General features: G+C 48.4%; 1 protein-coding gene across 2 annotated transcripts in view; it reads right to left on the bottom strand.

Annotated features, from left to right (window-relative positions):
- The window catches only part of LOC144604999 (inositol 1,4,5-triphosphate receptor associated 2-like), a 104,019-nt gene that overhangs the window by 36,419 nt on the left and 52,344 nt on the right, over positions 1-15,256 (bottom strand). For both annotated transcript variants that reach the window (XM_078420010.1, XM_078420011.1), the window contains exons 5-6: positions 14,990-15,134; positions 9,686-9,767 (exon numbers count right to left, since the gene is read on the bottom strand). In XM_078420010.1, coding sequence (XP_078276136.1) covers positions 9,686-9,767; positions 14,990-15,126 — 219 coding nt within the window. In that variant the 5' untranslated portion in view covers positions 15,127-15,134. The remainder of the gene's footprint in view (positions 1-9,685; positions 9,768-14,989; positions 15,135-15,256) is intronic.

Raw genomic sequence — 15,256 nt, 5'->3', positions numbered from 1 at the left:
GCTGGAGTAACTCAGTGCAGCATCTCCAGAGAAGAGGCAACGTTTCAGGTTGGGACCTTTCTTCAGACTGCTCAACTGACCACTAACAACTAACCTCTGAAACAAAAATAAATTACTCTCTCCTGTTTGATCACTTTAGCTCAAGAACGCACAACATTAATGGTCAAATGGAAGGCAGAAGAGCTTGTTTAGAGACGCAAGGATATGCAGGCGCTGGAGTCTTGAGCAAAACAGAAAGTGCTGGAGGAACGCAGTGGCACATTGGAGTCCGAAGAAGGGTCTCGACCCGAAGCATCACCTATCCATGTTCTCCAGAGATGCTGCCTGACCCGCTGAGTTACTCCAGCACTCTGTGAAACGTCGCCTATCCATGTTCTCCAGAGATGCTGCCTGACCCGCTGAGTTACTCCAGCACTCTGTGAAACGTCACCTATCCATGTTCTCCAGAGATGCTGCCTGACCCGCTGAGTTACTCCAGCACTTTGTCTATCAAAGGTTTTAAGGAGATGTGTGGGGCAGGTTTTTGTTTTAAACACACAGCGTTATGGGTGGCCAGGGGTGGCGGTGAAGACAAGATTTGACATTCAGTGGCGTTTCAGAGGCTTTTAATTAGGCACATGAATGTGCAGGCTATGAAGGATTAGTTTAAGCAGGTGTGATGTTCAGCACAGAAATTGTGGGCTGAAGGGCCTGTTAGTTTAGAGATACAGCTTGGAAACAGGCCCTTTGGCCCACTGGGTCCACGCCGACCAGCGATCCCCACACACTAACACTATCCTACATCCACTAGGGACAATTTTTACATTTACCGAAGCCAATTAACCTATGAACCTGTAAGTCTTTGGAGTGTGGGAGGAAACCGGAGCACCCGGAGAAAACCCACGCAGGTCTCAGGGAGAACGTACAAACTCCATACAGACTGCACCCGTAAGGCAGCAACTCTACCGCTGCACCACCGTGCCGCCCTATTGTATATTCTATGTAGGCTCTCTAAACCTCCTGCCCCTCAGCTGAAACCCTATGCGCATGTGACCGTTCTTTCTCTACACGAGAGTCACTTTGTACTCCCACTATAACGGGCAATCCTGCAGCTCAGCTTGAAGCAGCATGGTTGTTATAGCAGGAAGTTACGAAAGCTCCGCTTTAAAACGAAAGCAAGATATTAACCGCAAAGTGAAACGGAGGTTAAGAATGTGAATGAAGGCATCACAACTGCTTGGGGGAGTGAACATCGCAGAGAAAATGAGGAACAAGGAACTGCAGGTGCTGGTTTATAAACTGAAGAAGGGCCCCGACCTAAACATGTCACCAGGCGTGAGAGTTGCTGCCTCACAGCGCCAGAGACCCGGGTTCAATCCCGACTACGGGCGCCGTCTGTACGGAGTTTGTACCTTCTCCCCGTGACCTGCGTGGGTTTTCTCAGAGATCTTCGGTTTTTAGATTTAGAGATACAGCGCGGAAACAGGCCCTTCGGCCCACTGAGTGCGTGCCACCCAGCGATCCCCGCACATTAACACTATCCCACACACACTAGGGACAATTTTTACATTCACCCAGTCAATTAACCTACATACCTGTACGTCTTTGGAGTGTGGGAGGAAACCGGAGATCTCGGAGAAAACCCACGCAGGTCACGGGGAGAACGTACAAACTCCGTACAGACGGCGCCCGTAGTCAGGATCGAACCTGAGTCTCCGGCGCTGCATTCGCTGTAAGGCAGCAACTCTACCGCTGCGCCACCATGCCGTTTCCTCCCGCACTCCAAAGACGTACAGGTTTGTAGATTTATTGGCTTGGTATAAAATGTAAAAATGTCCCTAGTGTGTGTAGGATAGTGTTCATGCGTGCAGATCGCTGGTCGGTGTGGACTCGGTGGGCAGAAGGGCCTGTTTCCGCGCTGTATCTCTTAAGCTAAACTTTCCTGAAATGCTGCCTGATGCACTGAGCTACACCAGCACTTTGTGCCTTCCAGAGAAAATGAGGAACTTGACAAACAGTGCGGGGACTGTGAATAGGGTTCGTAAAAGCAGAGGATGCTGGAAATACTCAGGCAGACCAGGCTGTACCACAGTGGCATAGCTGGCAGAGCCACTGCCTCACAGCACCAGAGACCCGGTCTGTGTGGAGTTTGCACCATCTCCCCGTGACCGTGCGGGTTTCTTCTGCATTCCTCCCACATCCCAAAGGCAGATGAATTAAATTGCCCCAAGTGTGCAGGGAGTGGATGCTCATGTGGGTTAACATAGAATGAGTGTGATCCATGGTCAGCCTAGACTCAGTGGGCAGAAGGGCTGTTACCAAGCTGTTGCTTTCAATCAATTTGTGGGGAGAGTTAATGTATCAGGTCAAAGACCTTCATTAAGCTGTAAAGAGTCGAGAGTATTTAATTGTCATATATGTTCCGTAAAAGAACAATTAAATTCTCACTTGCAGCAATACAATGCTGTAAACACAGTACTGGTAGATAACATTTAAAAAGTTCAATACATTTAAAAAAAAACCCAACTGTAATGAAAATAAAACTGGAGTTTGATCCTGACTAGATGGGTGCTGTCAGTTCGGAGTGTGCACGTTCTCCCCGTGACTGCGTGGGTTTTCCCCAGGTGCTCCGGTTTCCTCCCACACTCCAAAGACGTACAGGCTTGTAGGTTAATTGGCTTCGGTAAAAAAGGGTAAAATAGTCCCTAGTGTGTGTAGTTAATGTGCGGAGATTGCTGGCATCGCAGACTTGGTGGAGCGAAGGGCTTGTTTCCACGTTGTATCTCTAATGTCTAATGTAGAGTCTAAATAAATGTTAAGCTGCAGGGAGGTGAGGGAGAGGGGGAAGTCTCTGGTAAGGTGAAACAAGGGGCGACCCAAGGGATACGCAGTTTGGGTTGTCAATTGTCCCGTATTAGCCGGGACATCCCATACTTTGGGCTAAATAGGTTTGTCCCGTACGGGGCTGCCCTTGTCCCGTATTAGGCCCGGACAGTGTAGGCCCGGACAGGGTAGGGCCGGACAGGGTAGGGCCGGACAGGGTAGGGCCGGACAGTGAAGGCCCGGACAGTGTAGGGCCGGACAGTGTAGGCCCGGACAGGGTAGGGCCGGACAGGGTAGGGCCGGACAGGGAAGGCCCGGACAGTGTATGCCCGGACAGTGTCGGCCCGGACAGTGTCGGCCCGGACAGGGTAGGGCCGGACAGGGTAGGGCCGGACAGGGTAGGGCCGGACAGGGTAGGGCCGGACAGGGTAGGGCCGGACAGTGAAGGCCCGGGCAGTGTAGGGCCGGCTACAACTGATAGTGCAAACGTATGTAAAACACAAAATGCTGGTTAACTCAGCAAGTCAGGCAGCATCGCTGGAGAACATGTTTAAGATGGGAGGGTGAGGGAGAGGGGGACGTCTCTGGTAAGGTAAAACAAGGGGCGACCCAGGGGATACGCAGTTTGGGTTCCTCTGTGTTGTCTGTGTTCTCTCTCAGCGAAACAAAACCAAGATCACAAAACACGTGAAGATGATGTTCGAAACAGCTTAGTTTAGTTTTAGAGATTTTAGTGATACATCATGGAAACAGGCCCTTTGGCCCATCCAAGCAGCGATCCCCATACACTAGCACTCTCCTACACACACTAGGGACAATTTACAATCTTTACCAAAGCCAATTAATCTACAAACCTGCACGTCTTTGGAGTGTGGGAGGAAACCGGAGCACCCGGAAAAAACCCACGCAGGTCACGGGGAGAAGGGACAAACTCTGTACAGACAGCGCCCGTGGTCAGGATCGAACCCGTGCTTCTGGGGCTGTGGGGCAACAACTCCATCACCATGCTGCCCCTAATGGCCGTGGATTTTATTACACCTGAAGGCTTACGCTGTAATGCGGCCCGTTTCTGATGGGGACAAGTTCAGTGGGATGCAACATCTGATACCTGGCAACAGAGGGCGACGTTGTGGCCATAAACACCCCGACCCACTACAGACAGTAGCACACAATGTGGGCCACAGGGGCGGCAAGGGTCAGTTAAAAGATTGATGCAGTTGAGCTTATTATTGCCACGAGTACCAAGGAGCAGTGAAAAGCTTTTGTTTGTGTACTATCAGGTCAGAGAAAAGACTATCACCACGATTTCTAGTGCCACCTTCTTGAGTACTCTGGGATGCAGACCATCAGGCCCTGGGGATTTATCTGCCTTCAGTTCCAACAGTTTACCTAACACCATTTCCTGACTAATGTGGATTCCCTTCAGTTCCTCCCTCCCACTAGATCCTCAGTCCCCTAGTATTTCTGGGAGATTGTTTGTGTCTTCCTAAGTGAAGACAGAACCAAAGTACTCATTTAACTGTTCTGCCTTTCGCTTGTTTCCCATTATAAATTCACCTTTCTCTGACTGTAACGGACCTACATTCGTCTTCACTAATCTTTTCCGTTTTACATACCTAAAGAAACGTTTACAGTCCGTTTTTGTGTTCCCCGCAAGCTTTCTTTCATGTTCTTTTTCCCTCCTTTGTCCTCCTCTGTTGAATTCTAAATTTCTCCCAGTCCTCCGGCTTGCTGCTTCCTCTGGCCAATCTATATGCCCCTTCCTCGGATTTAACACTATCCTTGACTTCCCTCGTCAGCCACAGCCTTCCCAGTTTTATTTTTTCGCCAGACAGGGATGAACAATTTTTGGAGTTCATCCATGCGGCCTTTAAATCTTTGCCTGGAAAGACATTTTCAGTACTTTGTCTACGGTTTTGAATACTGATCTACAGCCCCATCCCATTACTGCAATTTTTGGTTTACCAATGATAGACTCTACTTGTTTATCTCCCCCCATCTGTCGGATGATTGCTTTTCTTACATTAATGGCCAGAAGATCTATTTTGTTGAATTGGAAAGAAATCAATCCTCCTACTTTATTTCATTGGTTTTCTCAAACGATTTCATGTTTAAATTTGGAAAAGATTAGAAGTACTGTTTACGAACCTTCGATCAAATTTGAGCAGACTTGGAGGCCATTTATTCAATATTTTCATATCATGTAATGTGACCTTATTCCAACCTTTTTCGTTCTTCTTGATATTGCTTTATGCAGGTAGAGGGGATTGGAGCGGGCGACACTACTATGTTTTCGTTAACCACCTGGTACAGTCTGGTTTTTTTTTGTTGTTTTGTTTTGTTTTTTTTTTTTTGTTTGCTTTTTTTTTTTTTTTTTTTCCTCTTTTTTTTTTCTTCTTTTTCTCTCTCTTTTCGTTTTTCTTTTATCCTTATCTTTTTCATATATATACCGACATATCTTCTAGGTATAGATAACAATTTGTTTTACACAACCTGGGGATATTTATGTTATACATTGCCATTGCTTATGCTTATGTATTCCCTTATATTTATCCACATGTATTTTTGTATGCCTATTGAAAATACTATAAATAAAAAATAAAAAAAAAAAATAAAAAATCTTTGCCATTGCATCTCCACCATCAACGCTTTAAGTATAATTTGCCAGTCTATCCTAGCCAATTCCCATCTCATACCTTCAAAGTCTCCTTTCTTCAAGTTCAGGACCCTAGTCTCTGAATTAACTGTGTCACTCTCCATCCTAATGCAGAATTCCACCATATTATGGTCACTGTTGCCCAAGGGGGTTTGCACAACAAGATCGCTAACTAATCCTTCCTCATTACACAATACCCAGTCTAGGATGGCCTGCCCTCTAGTCGGTTCCTCTACATATTGGTTTTAAAAAAAACATCCCGTAAACATTCCATGAAATCCTCCTCCTCAGTGCTGCTACCAATTTTGTTGGCCCAATCTATATGTGGATTAAAGTCACCCATGATAATGCTGTACCTTTGTTACACACATCCCTAATTTCCTGCTTGATGCTATCCCCAACCTCCCTCCTGCTGTTTGGTGGTCTGTATACAACTCCAACAAGTGTTTTCTGCCCTTGGCTATTTCGCAGTTCTCCCCATACCGATTCTACAGTATCCAAGCTAATGTCTCTCCTTGCTATTGCATTAATCTCTTTAACCAGCAATGCCACCCCACCTCCTCTTCCTTTATGTCTATCCTTCCTGAATATCGAACACCCCTGCATGTTTAGCTCCCAGCCTTGGCCACCTTGGAGCCATGTCTCCGTAATTCCAACTATATCATATTCCTTAACTACTAACTGCACATTCAATTCATCCACCTCATTACAAATGCTCCTCGCATTAAGGCACAAAGCTTTCAAGTTTGTTTTTCACATCGTCGACTCCACCCGCCCACTGTTTAGTTTAAACCCACCCGTGTAGCACTAGCAAACCTGCCTGCCAGAATGTCGGTCCCACTCCAATTAAGGTGCAACCTGTCCCTTTTGTACAGGTCACCCCTGCCCCAGAAGAGATTCCAGTGATCTAGAAATCTAAATCCCTGCCCCCTGCACCAACTCCAAAGCCACACATTCACATCCACTCTCTCCCTGTTCCTGCCCTCACTAGCACGAGGTACTGGCAGCAACCCAGAGACAACCACCCTAGAAGTGCTGCATTTCAGCCTCCTGCCTAGTTCTCTACACTCGCGTTGCAGAATCTCCTTCCTCTTACCCACGTCGTTCGTGCCCACGTGCACAACTGCTCCCCTTCCCTCTCGAGGATGTTCCGACGTCGGTCTGAGACGTCTTGGACCCTGGCACCAGGGAGGCGACACACCATCCTCGAGTCTCGCCCGCCTCCAGAGAATCTCCTGCCCGCACCTCGGACAATGGAGTCACCCGCCACCGTGGCTCTGCCCGACGTCGGTCTCACCGGTCGATGGAGTCACCTGCCACCGTGGCTCTGCCCGACGTCGGTCTCACCGGTCGATGGAGTCACCTGCCACTGTGGCTCTGCCCGACGTCGGTCTCGCCGGTCGATGGAGTCACCCACCACTGTGGCTCTGCCCGACGTCGGTCTCGCCGGTCGAGTCTCAGCGCCAGGATTCGAGTCACAGACCTGTCTGTCGCTCAGACTGGAAGCGTGGTCTGCCCTGACAGCTCCCAAGAGGGCGTACCTGTTTGCAAGAGGCACTTCCACCAAGCTCACCTGCACTCGCTTCCGTCTCTACCCGCCGTACCTCCTGCGCTCTTGGAGTGCCGACCTGACTGCAGGTCCTGTCCAGGAAGCTTTCGTCTTCCCGGATGGACTGCTGCTCCACTTCCCTAACTCAGCCCTTGAGGAGCTGCACCTGGACACAGTTCCCACAGGTGTGGTGGTCAGTGACACTAGCAGGTGGTCAGCAAAGCCCCTGACCTCCCACATCCTGATCTACCATCCACCTGGTTGGAGACCATCGGACTATCTTTAATTGGGCTTTACCTTGCACTGAACGTTATTCCCTTTCTCCTGCATCTGTACACTGTGGTCGGCTGCCCCTAATCAGGTACAGTCTTTCTGCTGCGCATAGTACACAACAACAAAAAGCTCCTCGCTGTACCTCGTTAGACGTGACAATAAACAAAACTAAAAGCCCAGCAGCGAGGGGACTTTGCACATCACAACATTGCTTGTTGCTGGTGATGGTTGGTGTGTGAAGAGGAACAGATACTCCTCTGTATCCCCTGCACGATGGGAGAGGGGAGAGGTTTTAAAACGCACACCTCCAGATTCAGGAACAGCTTAGTCCCAGCTGTTATCAGGCAACCGCTGGCTCACATCAGCGAGAGTGTGGTCCTGACCTCCCATCTTCCTCATTGGAGACCTCTGACCTTACATTTATCGGACTTCAATACTATATCTTTGCACAATTAACCTACAAACCCGCACGTCTTTGAAGTGTGGGAGGAAACCGGAGCACCCGGAGAAAACCCACGCAGGTCACGGGGAGAACGTACAAACTGTGCATCGAGCACCCGTAGTCAGGATGGAACCTGGGTCTCCGGCGCTGCGAGGCAACAACTCTACCTCTGCACCACCCCTTCTCTTTACCGGAGAGCACGCAAATGAAAGCTTTGCACTGTACCTCAGTACACGTGACGGCAATAAACAAACAAAGATGGAGTGTGAAACAAAGATGGAACAGTGAGGGGCACATGGATTGGGCAGGGAAGAGAGAGATACAGAGCGTGTGGAGGTAGGTGGGATTAACTGGATTGGCATCCTGGTCAGCACAGACATGGTGGGCCGAAGGGCCTGTTCCTGCTCTTTTAAGCAGATAAACATCTTAGACAATAGACAATAGGTGCAGGAGGAGGCCATTCGGCCCTTCGAGCCAGCACCACCATTCAATGTGATCATGGCTGATCGTTTTCAATCAGTACCCCCTTCCTGCCTTCTCCCCGTACCCCCCTGACTCCGCTATCCTTAAGAGCTCTATCCAGCTCCCTCTTGAATGCATTCAGAGAATTGGCCTCCACTGCCTTCTGAGGCAGAGAATTCCACAGATTTACAACTCTCTGACTGAAAAAGTTTTTCCTCATCTCCGTTCTAAATGGCCTACCCCCTTATTCTCAAACTGTGGCCCTTGGTTCTGGAGTCATAAAAATTCTGACCTTTCAAAAAAGACAAAAAGATATTTCCAAATGCATTACTTCTGCTTTTGTGGAACACATGCAAAGATTTCTATCTCTACTGCCCATTTCTCTCTCCTCGGCTTGCTTCTGTAGTTTTGCCCACAATCTTAGCTAAGAGGTTACGGGCCACACATAAAGTTACTAGACCAAGTGGACCCGTTGGTCCCAAACCTCTCCTGCATTGGTGCAGCACCCTCTCCTCTCCTCTCCCCGTCCCCTCTTCCCCCTCCCCATCTCTCTCCCCCGTCCCCCCTCCCTCCCACCCCTCCCCTCCCTCCCTCCCACTCCCTCACCCTCAACCCCCTTATCCTTCCTCCTCACCCCCCCCCCCCTTCCTCCCGCCCTCCCTCCCTAGGAGATAGATTTAAACTTTAAAGTATGAATAACATTAAAAATATAACACCGATTTCAATGAAACTTCTTCCATTAGCACCAAAGGGACGACGGTGAGTAAGGTGGGCCTAAAATTGTCGCGCTATCGTGTACCGTTTTAGCTGTAGTTCAGGAACAAACAAACAAACGAGAGTTTTAGTAAATAGATGCTGACACAAGGAATAGCAGCAGTCATGGTCGGTGGATAGGTCACTGCAGCTTTCCTGCATTACGCAACATCTTATCAGTCGGATACCAGTAGAGATTACCAAGACTTCTAACGGGACAACACTGTTGTTTTGCAACAAAAAAAGGTGTGACCTGGAACGCTACCTATTCCTGCTGCCTGACCCGCTGAATTACTCCAGTTTTTTGTGCCTTTTATCAGTGTAAACCAGCATCTGCAGTTTCGTCCGAAACAATATTGTTTCGCGTTTGACTCTGCAGTAAGCGTGCTTAGTTTAGTTTTAATTTACTTTAGAGATACGGCTCGGAAACTGGCCATTCGGCCCGCCGAGTCCGCGCCGACCAGCGATCCCCGTACACTAACACTATCCTACACACACTAGGGGCAATATACAATTTTACCAAGCCGCTTAGCCTACAAACCTACGTGTCTTTGGAGTGTGGGAGGAAACCGGAGCACCCGGAGAAAACCCACGCAGGTCACGGGGAGAACGTGCAAACTCCGTGCAGACAGCACCCGTAGTCAGGATCGAACCCGGGTCTCTGGCGCTGTGAGGCAGCAACTCTACCGCCGCGCCACCGTGCCCTTAAAAACAACCATCGTCACAACACAAAGGGAGCACCACTAACCTCCGTCTCCAGCTCTCCGCTCAGCCCCGAAGCACCAAACTGTGCATTGGTGTGGATGCCATCTGAGTTTAACCTGCACCTGCTGGAAGATTATAAGGCTGATTATTTGCATTTTGCAGTTCACAATCAGAACGCCTGATGTGACTGTACTGGGCCAGCAGCGGCAGCTCTCTGTATTTCAACAGGCTTCATTGTTCAGCAGGAGCCAATTAATAAAATAAAAATGGAAATTCAAAACACGGCAGAAGCAAAACAAAACAAATCAAAATTCATACCTTCAGCATAGTTTGCATTGCAAATTTGCTGCCTGGTTAAATTATACCAAGTTTAAAGCTAGGTTTTAAATGCACTCTCTCTCTCTGTGGACTGATGCAATATTCATGCAGAAGGCTTTTGGCAGCATGGAGGATATATGATGAAGGTGACTGATGCGGGCAGGGCAGTGACTAATAGACTTTAAAGATACAGCGGGGAAACAGGCCCTTCGGCCCACCGGGTCTGTGCCTGAGAATGATCAGCCATGATCACATTGAATGGCGGTGCTGGCTCGAAGGGCCGAATGGCCTCCTCCTGCACTTATTGTCTATTGACCAGCGATCCCTGCACACTATCCTACACACAATTTATAACCTCTTTTACCAAAAATCTACACATCTGTACGTCTTTGGAGTGTGGGAGGAAACTGGAGCACCCGGAAAAAAACCCATGTGGCCATTCGGCCCACCGAGTCCGCGCCGACCAGCGATCCCCACACACTAACACTGTCCTACACACACTAGGGACAATATACAATTTTACCAAGCCACTTGGCCTACAAACCTACGTGTCTTTGGAGTGTGGGAGGAAACCGGAGCACCCGGGCAAAAAACCCACGCAGTCACGGGGAGAACGTACAAACTCCGTACAGACAGCGCTCTTAGTTGGGATCGAACCCGGGTCTCTGGCGCTGTAGGGCAGCAACTCTACCGCTGCACCACAGTGGATGGTGTCTCTGTGGACTTTAAGGCATTTGGCAGTTCCTCAATGTGGGCTAGTCTCGATGATCAAGATGCATGGGGTCAGTGGCGAAGGTAAAATGGATTCAGAATTGGGTTACCCTTGGAAGACAGAAGGTAGAGGTGGGAGAGTGTTATTCTGGCTGGAGGGCTGTGCACAGTGATGTTACACAGGGATGCATGCCACGCGTGGACCCTTGTTTGTGATATTTTCACACTGAATTATCACAAGCTAGAGATTCCTTTACAGATCGCTGCAGAACACCACTGCAGGAAAAAGATGACAAAGGTACAAGTCATGGGCCTTCCGCCACAGTGGGAAATGTGAGGTCACCCAAAAACAAGATGGCCGTGCTGCCTGTGCTGGCGGGGCCTCGGAGGGAGCACCGTGAGTGCGGTGATCTCGGTGTTTGGCGAGGACATCGCGCCATGAGGACATCCCGGAGTTTGGACGGCTTTCTGACAGTTCGGGCGGACGGGGACTGCAGAGGGAGTGACAGCGGTCGGTACAACTCTGGTCACATCACGGTGAAGGGGCATGTGTGTATGTGTGTGGTCCGGACATTGAACTGATGGCTGTGGGTCCCCGCTGATGCTGTGTGCCCTGGGGATTCTCACACGCCACTGTGGTGGCTGTTTAAGATTAATCTTTATGTCGTTTTGTATCTTGTTGCCTTTTTGGTATGACTGTATGGCAAATCAAATTTCACTGTACCTCGCTCGGTACACGTGACATTAAAGGACCACTGAACCATCGACAGAGACCTCCAGCGTGAATAACACCTTTCCACCGCCTATGTGCCTTCTGTAAAGTTACCATCTAACCTCTGTCTTGTTGCCAGGACTCGAGGACCTGAGCTACAGGGAGAGGTTGAGCGGGCTAGGATTCCTTGGAGCGCAGGAGGATGAGGGTTGATAGAAACATAGAAAATAGGTGCAGGAGTAGGCCATTCGGCCCTTCGAGGCAGCACCACCATTCAATGTGATCATGGCTGATCATCCAGAATCAGTATCCCGCTCCTGCCTTCTCACCATACCCCTTGATTCCACTCGCCCTCAGAGCTCTATCTAACTCTCTTTTGAAAGCATCCAGTCAATCGGCCTCCACTGCCTTCTGAGGCAGAGAATTCCACAAATTCACAACTCTCTGGCTGAAAAGGTTTTCCTCACCTCAGTCCTAAATGGCCTACCCCTTATTCATAAACTGTGGCCCCTGGTTCTGGACTCCCCCAACATTGGGAACATGTTTCCTGCATCTACCTTGTCCAATCCCTTAATAATTTTATATGCTTCTATAAGATCCCCTCTCATCCTTCTAAATTCCAGTGAATACAAGCCCAGTCGCTCCATTCTTTCATCATATGACAATCCCGCCATCCCAGGAATTAACCTCGTGAACCTATGCTGCACTCCCTCAATAGCAAGAATGTCCTTCCTCAAATTAGGAGACCAAAACTGCACACAATACTCCAGATGTGGTCTCACCAGAGCATTGTACAACTGTAGAAGGACCTCTTTGCTCCCGAACTCAAATCCTCTCATGATGAAGGCCAACATTCCATTAGCTTTCTTCACTGCCTGCTGCACCTGCACGCTTACTTTCAGTGACTGATGTACAGGCACACCCAGGTCTCGTTACACTTCCCCTTTTCCTAATCTGACACCATTCAAATAATAACCTGCCTTCCTGTTCTTGCCACCAAAGTGGATGACCTCACATTTAGCCACATTACACTGCATCTGCCCACTCACCCAACCTATCCAAGTCACCCTGCATCCTCACAGCATCCTCTTCACTGTTCACACTGCCACCCAGCTTCGTGTCATCTGCAAATTTGCCAATGTTACTTTTAATTCCTTCATCTAAATCATTAATATATATTGTAAATAGCTGCGGTCCCAGCACCGAGCCTTGCGGCACCCCACTAGTCACTGCCTGCCATTCTGAAAGGGACCTGTTAATTCCTACTCTGTGTTTCCTGCCTGCCAACCAATTTTCTATCCATGTCAATACCCTACCCCCAATATCATGTGTAATTTTGCCCAATAATCTCCCGTGCGGGACCTTATCAAGGGCTTTCTGAAAGTCTAGGTACACTACATCCACTGACTCTCTCCCTTACACATTTTACCTGTTACATCCTCAAAAAATTCCAGAAGATTAGTCAAACAAGATTTCCCCTTCATAAATCCATGCTGACTTGGAACGATCCTGTTACTGCTATCCAAATGCTCCGCTATTACATCTTTAATAATTGACTCCAGCATCTTCCCCGCCACCGATGTCAGGCTAACTGGTCTATAATTCCTCCTTTAAAAAGTGGGATAATATTAGCTATCCTCCAATCCACAGGAATTGATCCTGAATCTATAGAACATTGGAAAATGATCACCAATGCGTCCACAATTTCTAGCGCCACCTCCTTAAGTACCCTGGGATGCAGACCATCAGGCCCTGGGGATTTATCAGCCTTCAGTCCCATCAGTCTACCCAACACCATTTCCTGACTAATGTGAATTTCCTTCAGTTCCTCCGTCACCCTAGATCCTCTGTCACCTAGTGCTTCTGGAAGATTGTTTGTGTCTTCCTTAGTGAAGACAAAACCAAATTACCCGTTCAACTTGTCTGCCATTTCCTTGTTCCCCACAGTAAATTCACCTGTTTCTGTCTTCAAAGGACACACATTTGTCTTAACTAATCTTTTCCTCTTCACATACCTAAAGCAGCTTTTACTATCCTCCTTTATATTCTTGGCTAGCTTACCTTTGTACGTCATCTTTTCTCCCCGTATTGCCTTTTTAGTTATCTTCTGTTGTTCTTTAAAAGTTTCATAAATCCTCTGGCTTCCCGCTCATCTTTGCTATGTTATACATCTTCTCTTTTAGTTTTATACTAAAACTTCCCTCGTCAACCACGGTTGCCTCTTGCTCCCCTTAGAATCTTTCTTCCTCTTTGGAATGAAATGATCCAGCATCTTCTGGATTCTTCCCAGAAATTCCTGCCATTGCTATTCCACTGTCGTCCCTGCTAGGGACCCTTTCCAGTCAACTTTGGCCAGCTCTTCCCTCATGCCTCCATAGTCCCCTTTGTTCAACTGCAATACTGACACTTCTGATTTTCCCTTCTCCCTCTCAAATTGCAGATTAAAACTACTTCCTGATGGTTCCTTTACCTTGAGTTCCCTTATCAAATCCAGTTCATTACACAACACTAAACCCAGAATTGCCTTCTCCCTTGTAGGCTCCAGTAATAGCTGCTCTACGAATCCATCTCGGAGGCACTCTACAAACTCTCTTTCTTGGGGTCCATTACCAAACAGATTGTCCCAGTCTACCTGCATGTTGAAATTTCCCATAACCACCGTAGCATTACCTTTGTTACATGCCAATTTTAACTCCTGAAGCAACTTGCACCCTATATCCAGGCTACTGTTTGGGGGCCTGTAGATAACTCCCATAGGTGTACAAAATCATGAGAGGAATAGATTGGGTAGATGCACAGAGCCTCTTGCCCAGATCAAAGAAATCTAGAACCGGAGAACATAGGTTTAAGGTGGAAGGGGAAGATTTAATAGGATCGTGAGAGGTACCATTTTTTCCCCACACAGAGGGTGGTGGTGTATGGAACGAGCTGCCGGAGGAGGTAGTTGAGGCAGGGACTATCGCAACGTTTAAGAAACATTTAGACAGTTACATGGATAGGACAGGTTTAGAGGGACATGGGCCAAATGCAGGCAGGTGGGACTAGTGCAGATGGGACATGTTAGTGAGAGCAAGTTGGGCCGAAGGGCCTGTTTCCACACTTTATCACTCTGTAACTAAATCTTTCCCTTCTCACCTTAAACCTTAAAAGGATAAATTTTACACCTGTGCTCTCGATTCCCCTAAGCCAATTAACCTACAAACCTGTACGTCTTTGTAGTGTGGGAGGAAACCGGAGCACCCTGGGAAGACCCACGCAGGTCACGGGGAGAACGTGCAAACTCTGTACAGACAGCACCCGTAGTCAGGATCGAACCCGGGTCTCCGGCGCTGTAGGGCAGCAACTCTACCGCTGCACCACCGTCTAGCTCTGAAAAGCTTTTCACTGTACCTCGGTACCCGCGGCAATAATAAACCTAAACTTGTGACGATTCTTTCACTGATGAGCAACACTGGGGATAAATGTAACTGACCATTCAAAACTGGTTCGGACCCAATCGGCAAATAGAACGATGCACCCGTGTGGAGCACTGATAATCTGAAGCACTGGGCCTCAATGTGATCAGACATTCTCACTCATACAGCTGGAAAGTGACAGGTTGGTTACCTCGAATCGCTGTTGAACACCTCATCAGTCGCCGAAGTCATTTGCTTTCGCTGTTCTTCACTGGAGACGACACGAAAGCTGGAGGCAGTCACTGAAAGACTCGGGATTTGCCGGAATGGGTAGAAGTGTTCCAACATTAAGGCATCTGCCAAGCAAATCACAGGTGCTTAAAAAATGCCCCCTTCCGTCAGTTCAATCGCATAGAAACACAATAAACAAGGGGTCGGAATAGGGCGGCACAGTGGCGCAGCGGGTAGAGCTGCTGCC

This window comes from Rhinoraja longicauda, chromosome 23 (genome assembly GCF_053455715.1).
Source record: "Rhinoraja longicauda isolate Sanriku21f chromosome 23, sRhiLon1.1, whole genome shotgun sequence".
In the NCBI taxonomy this organism is placed as follows: domain Eukaryota; kingdom Metazoa; phylum Chordata; class Chondrichthyes; order Rajiformes; family Arhynchobatidae; genus Rhinoraja; species Rhinoraja longicauda.
Note: the sequence above shows the minus strand (reverse complement) of the source record. Positions and strands in the feature narration are given on the sequence as shown.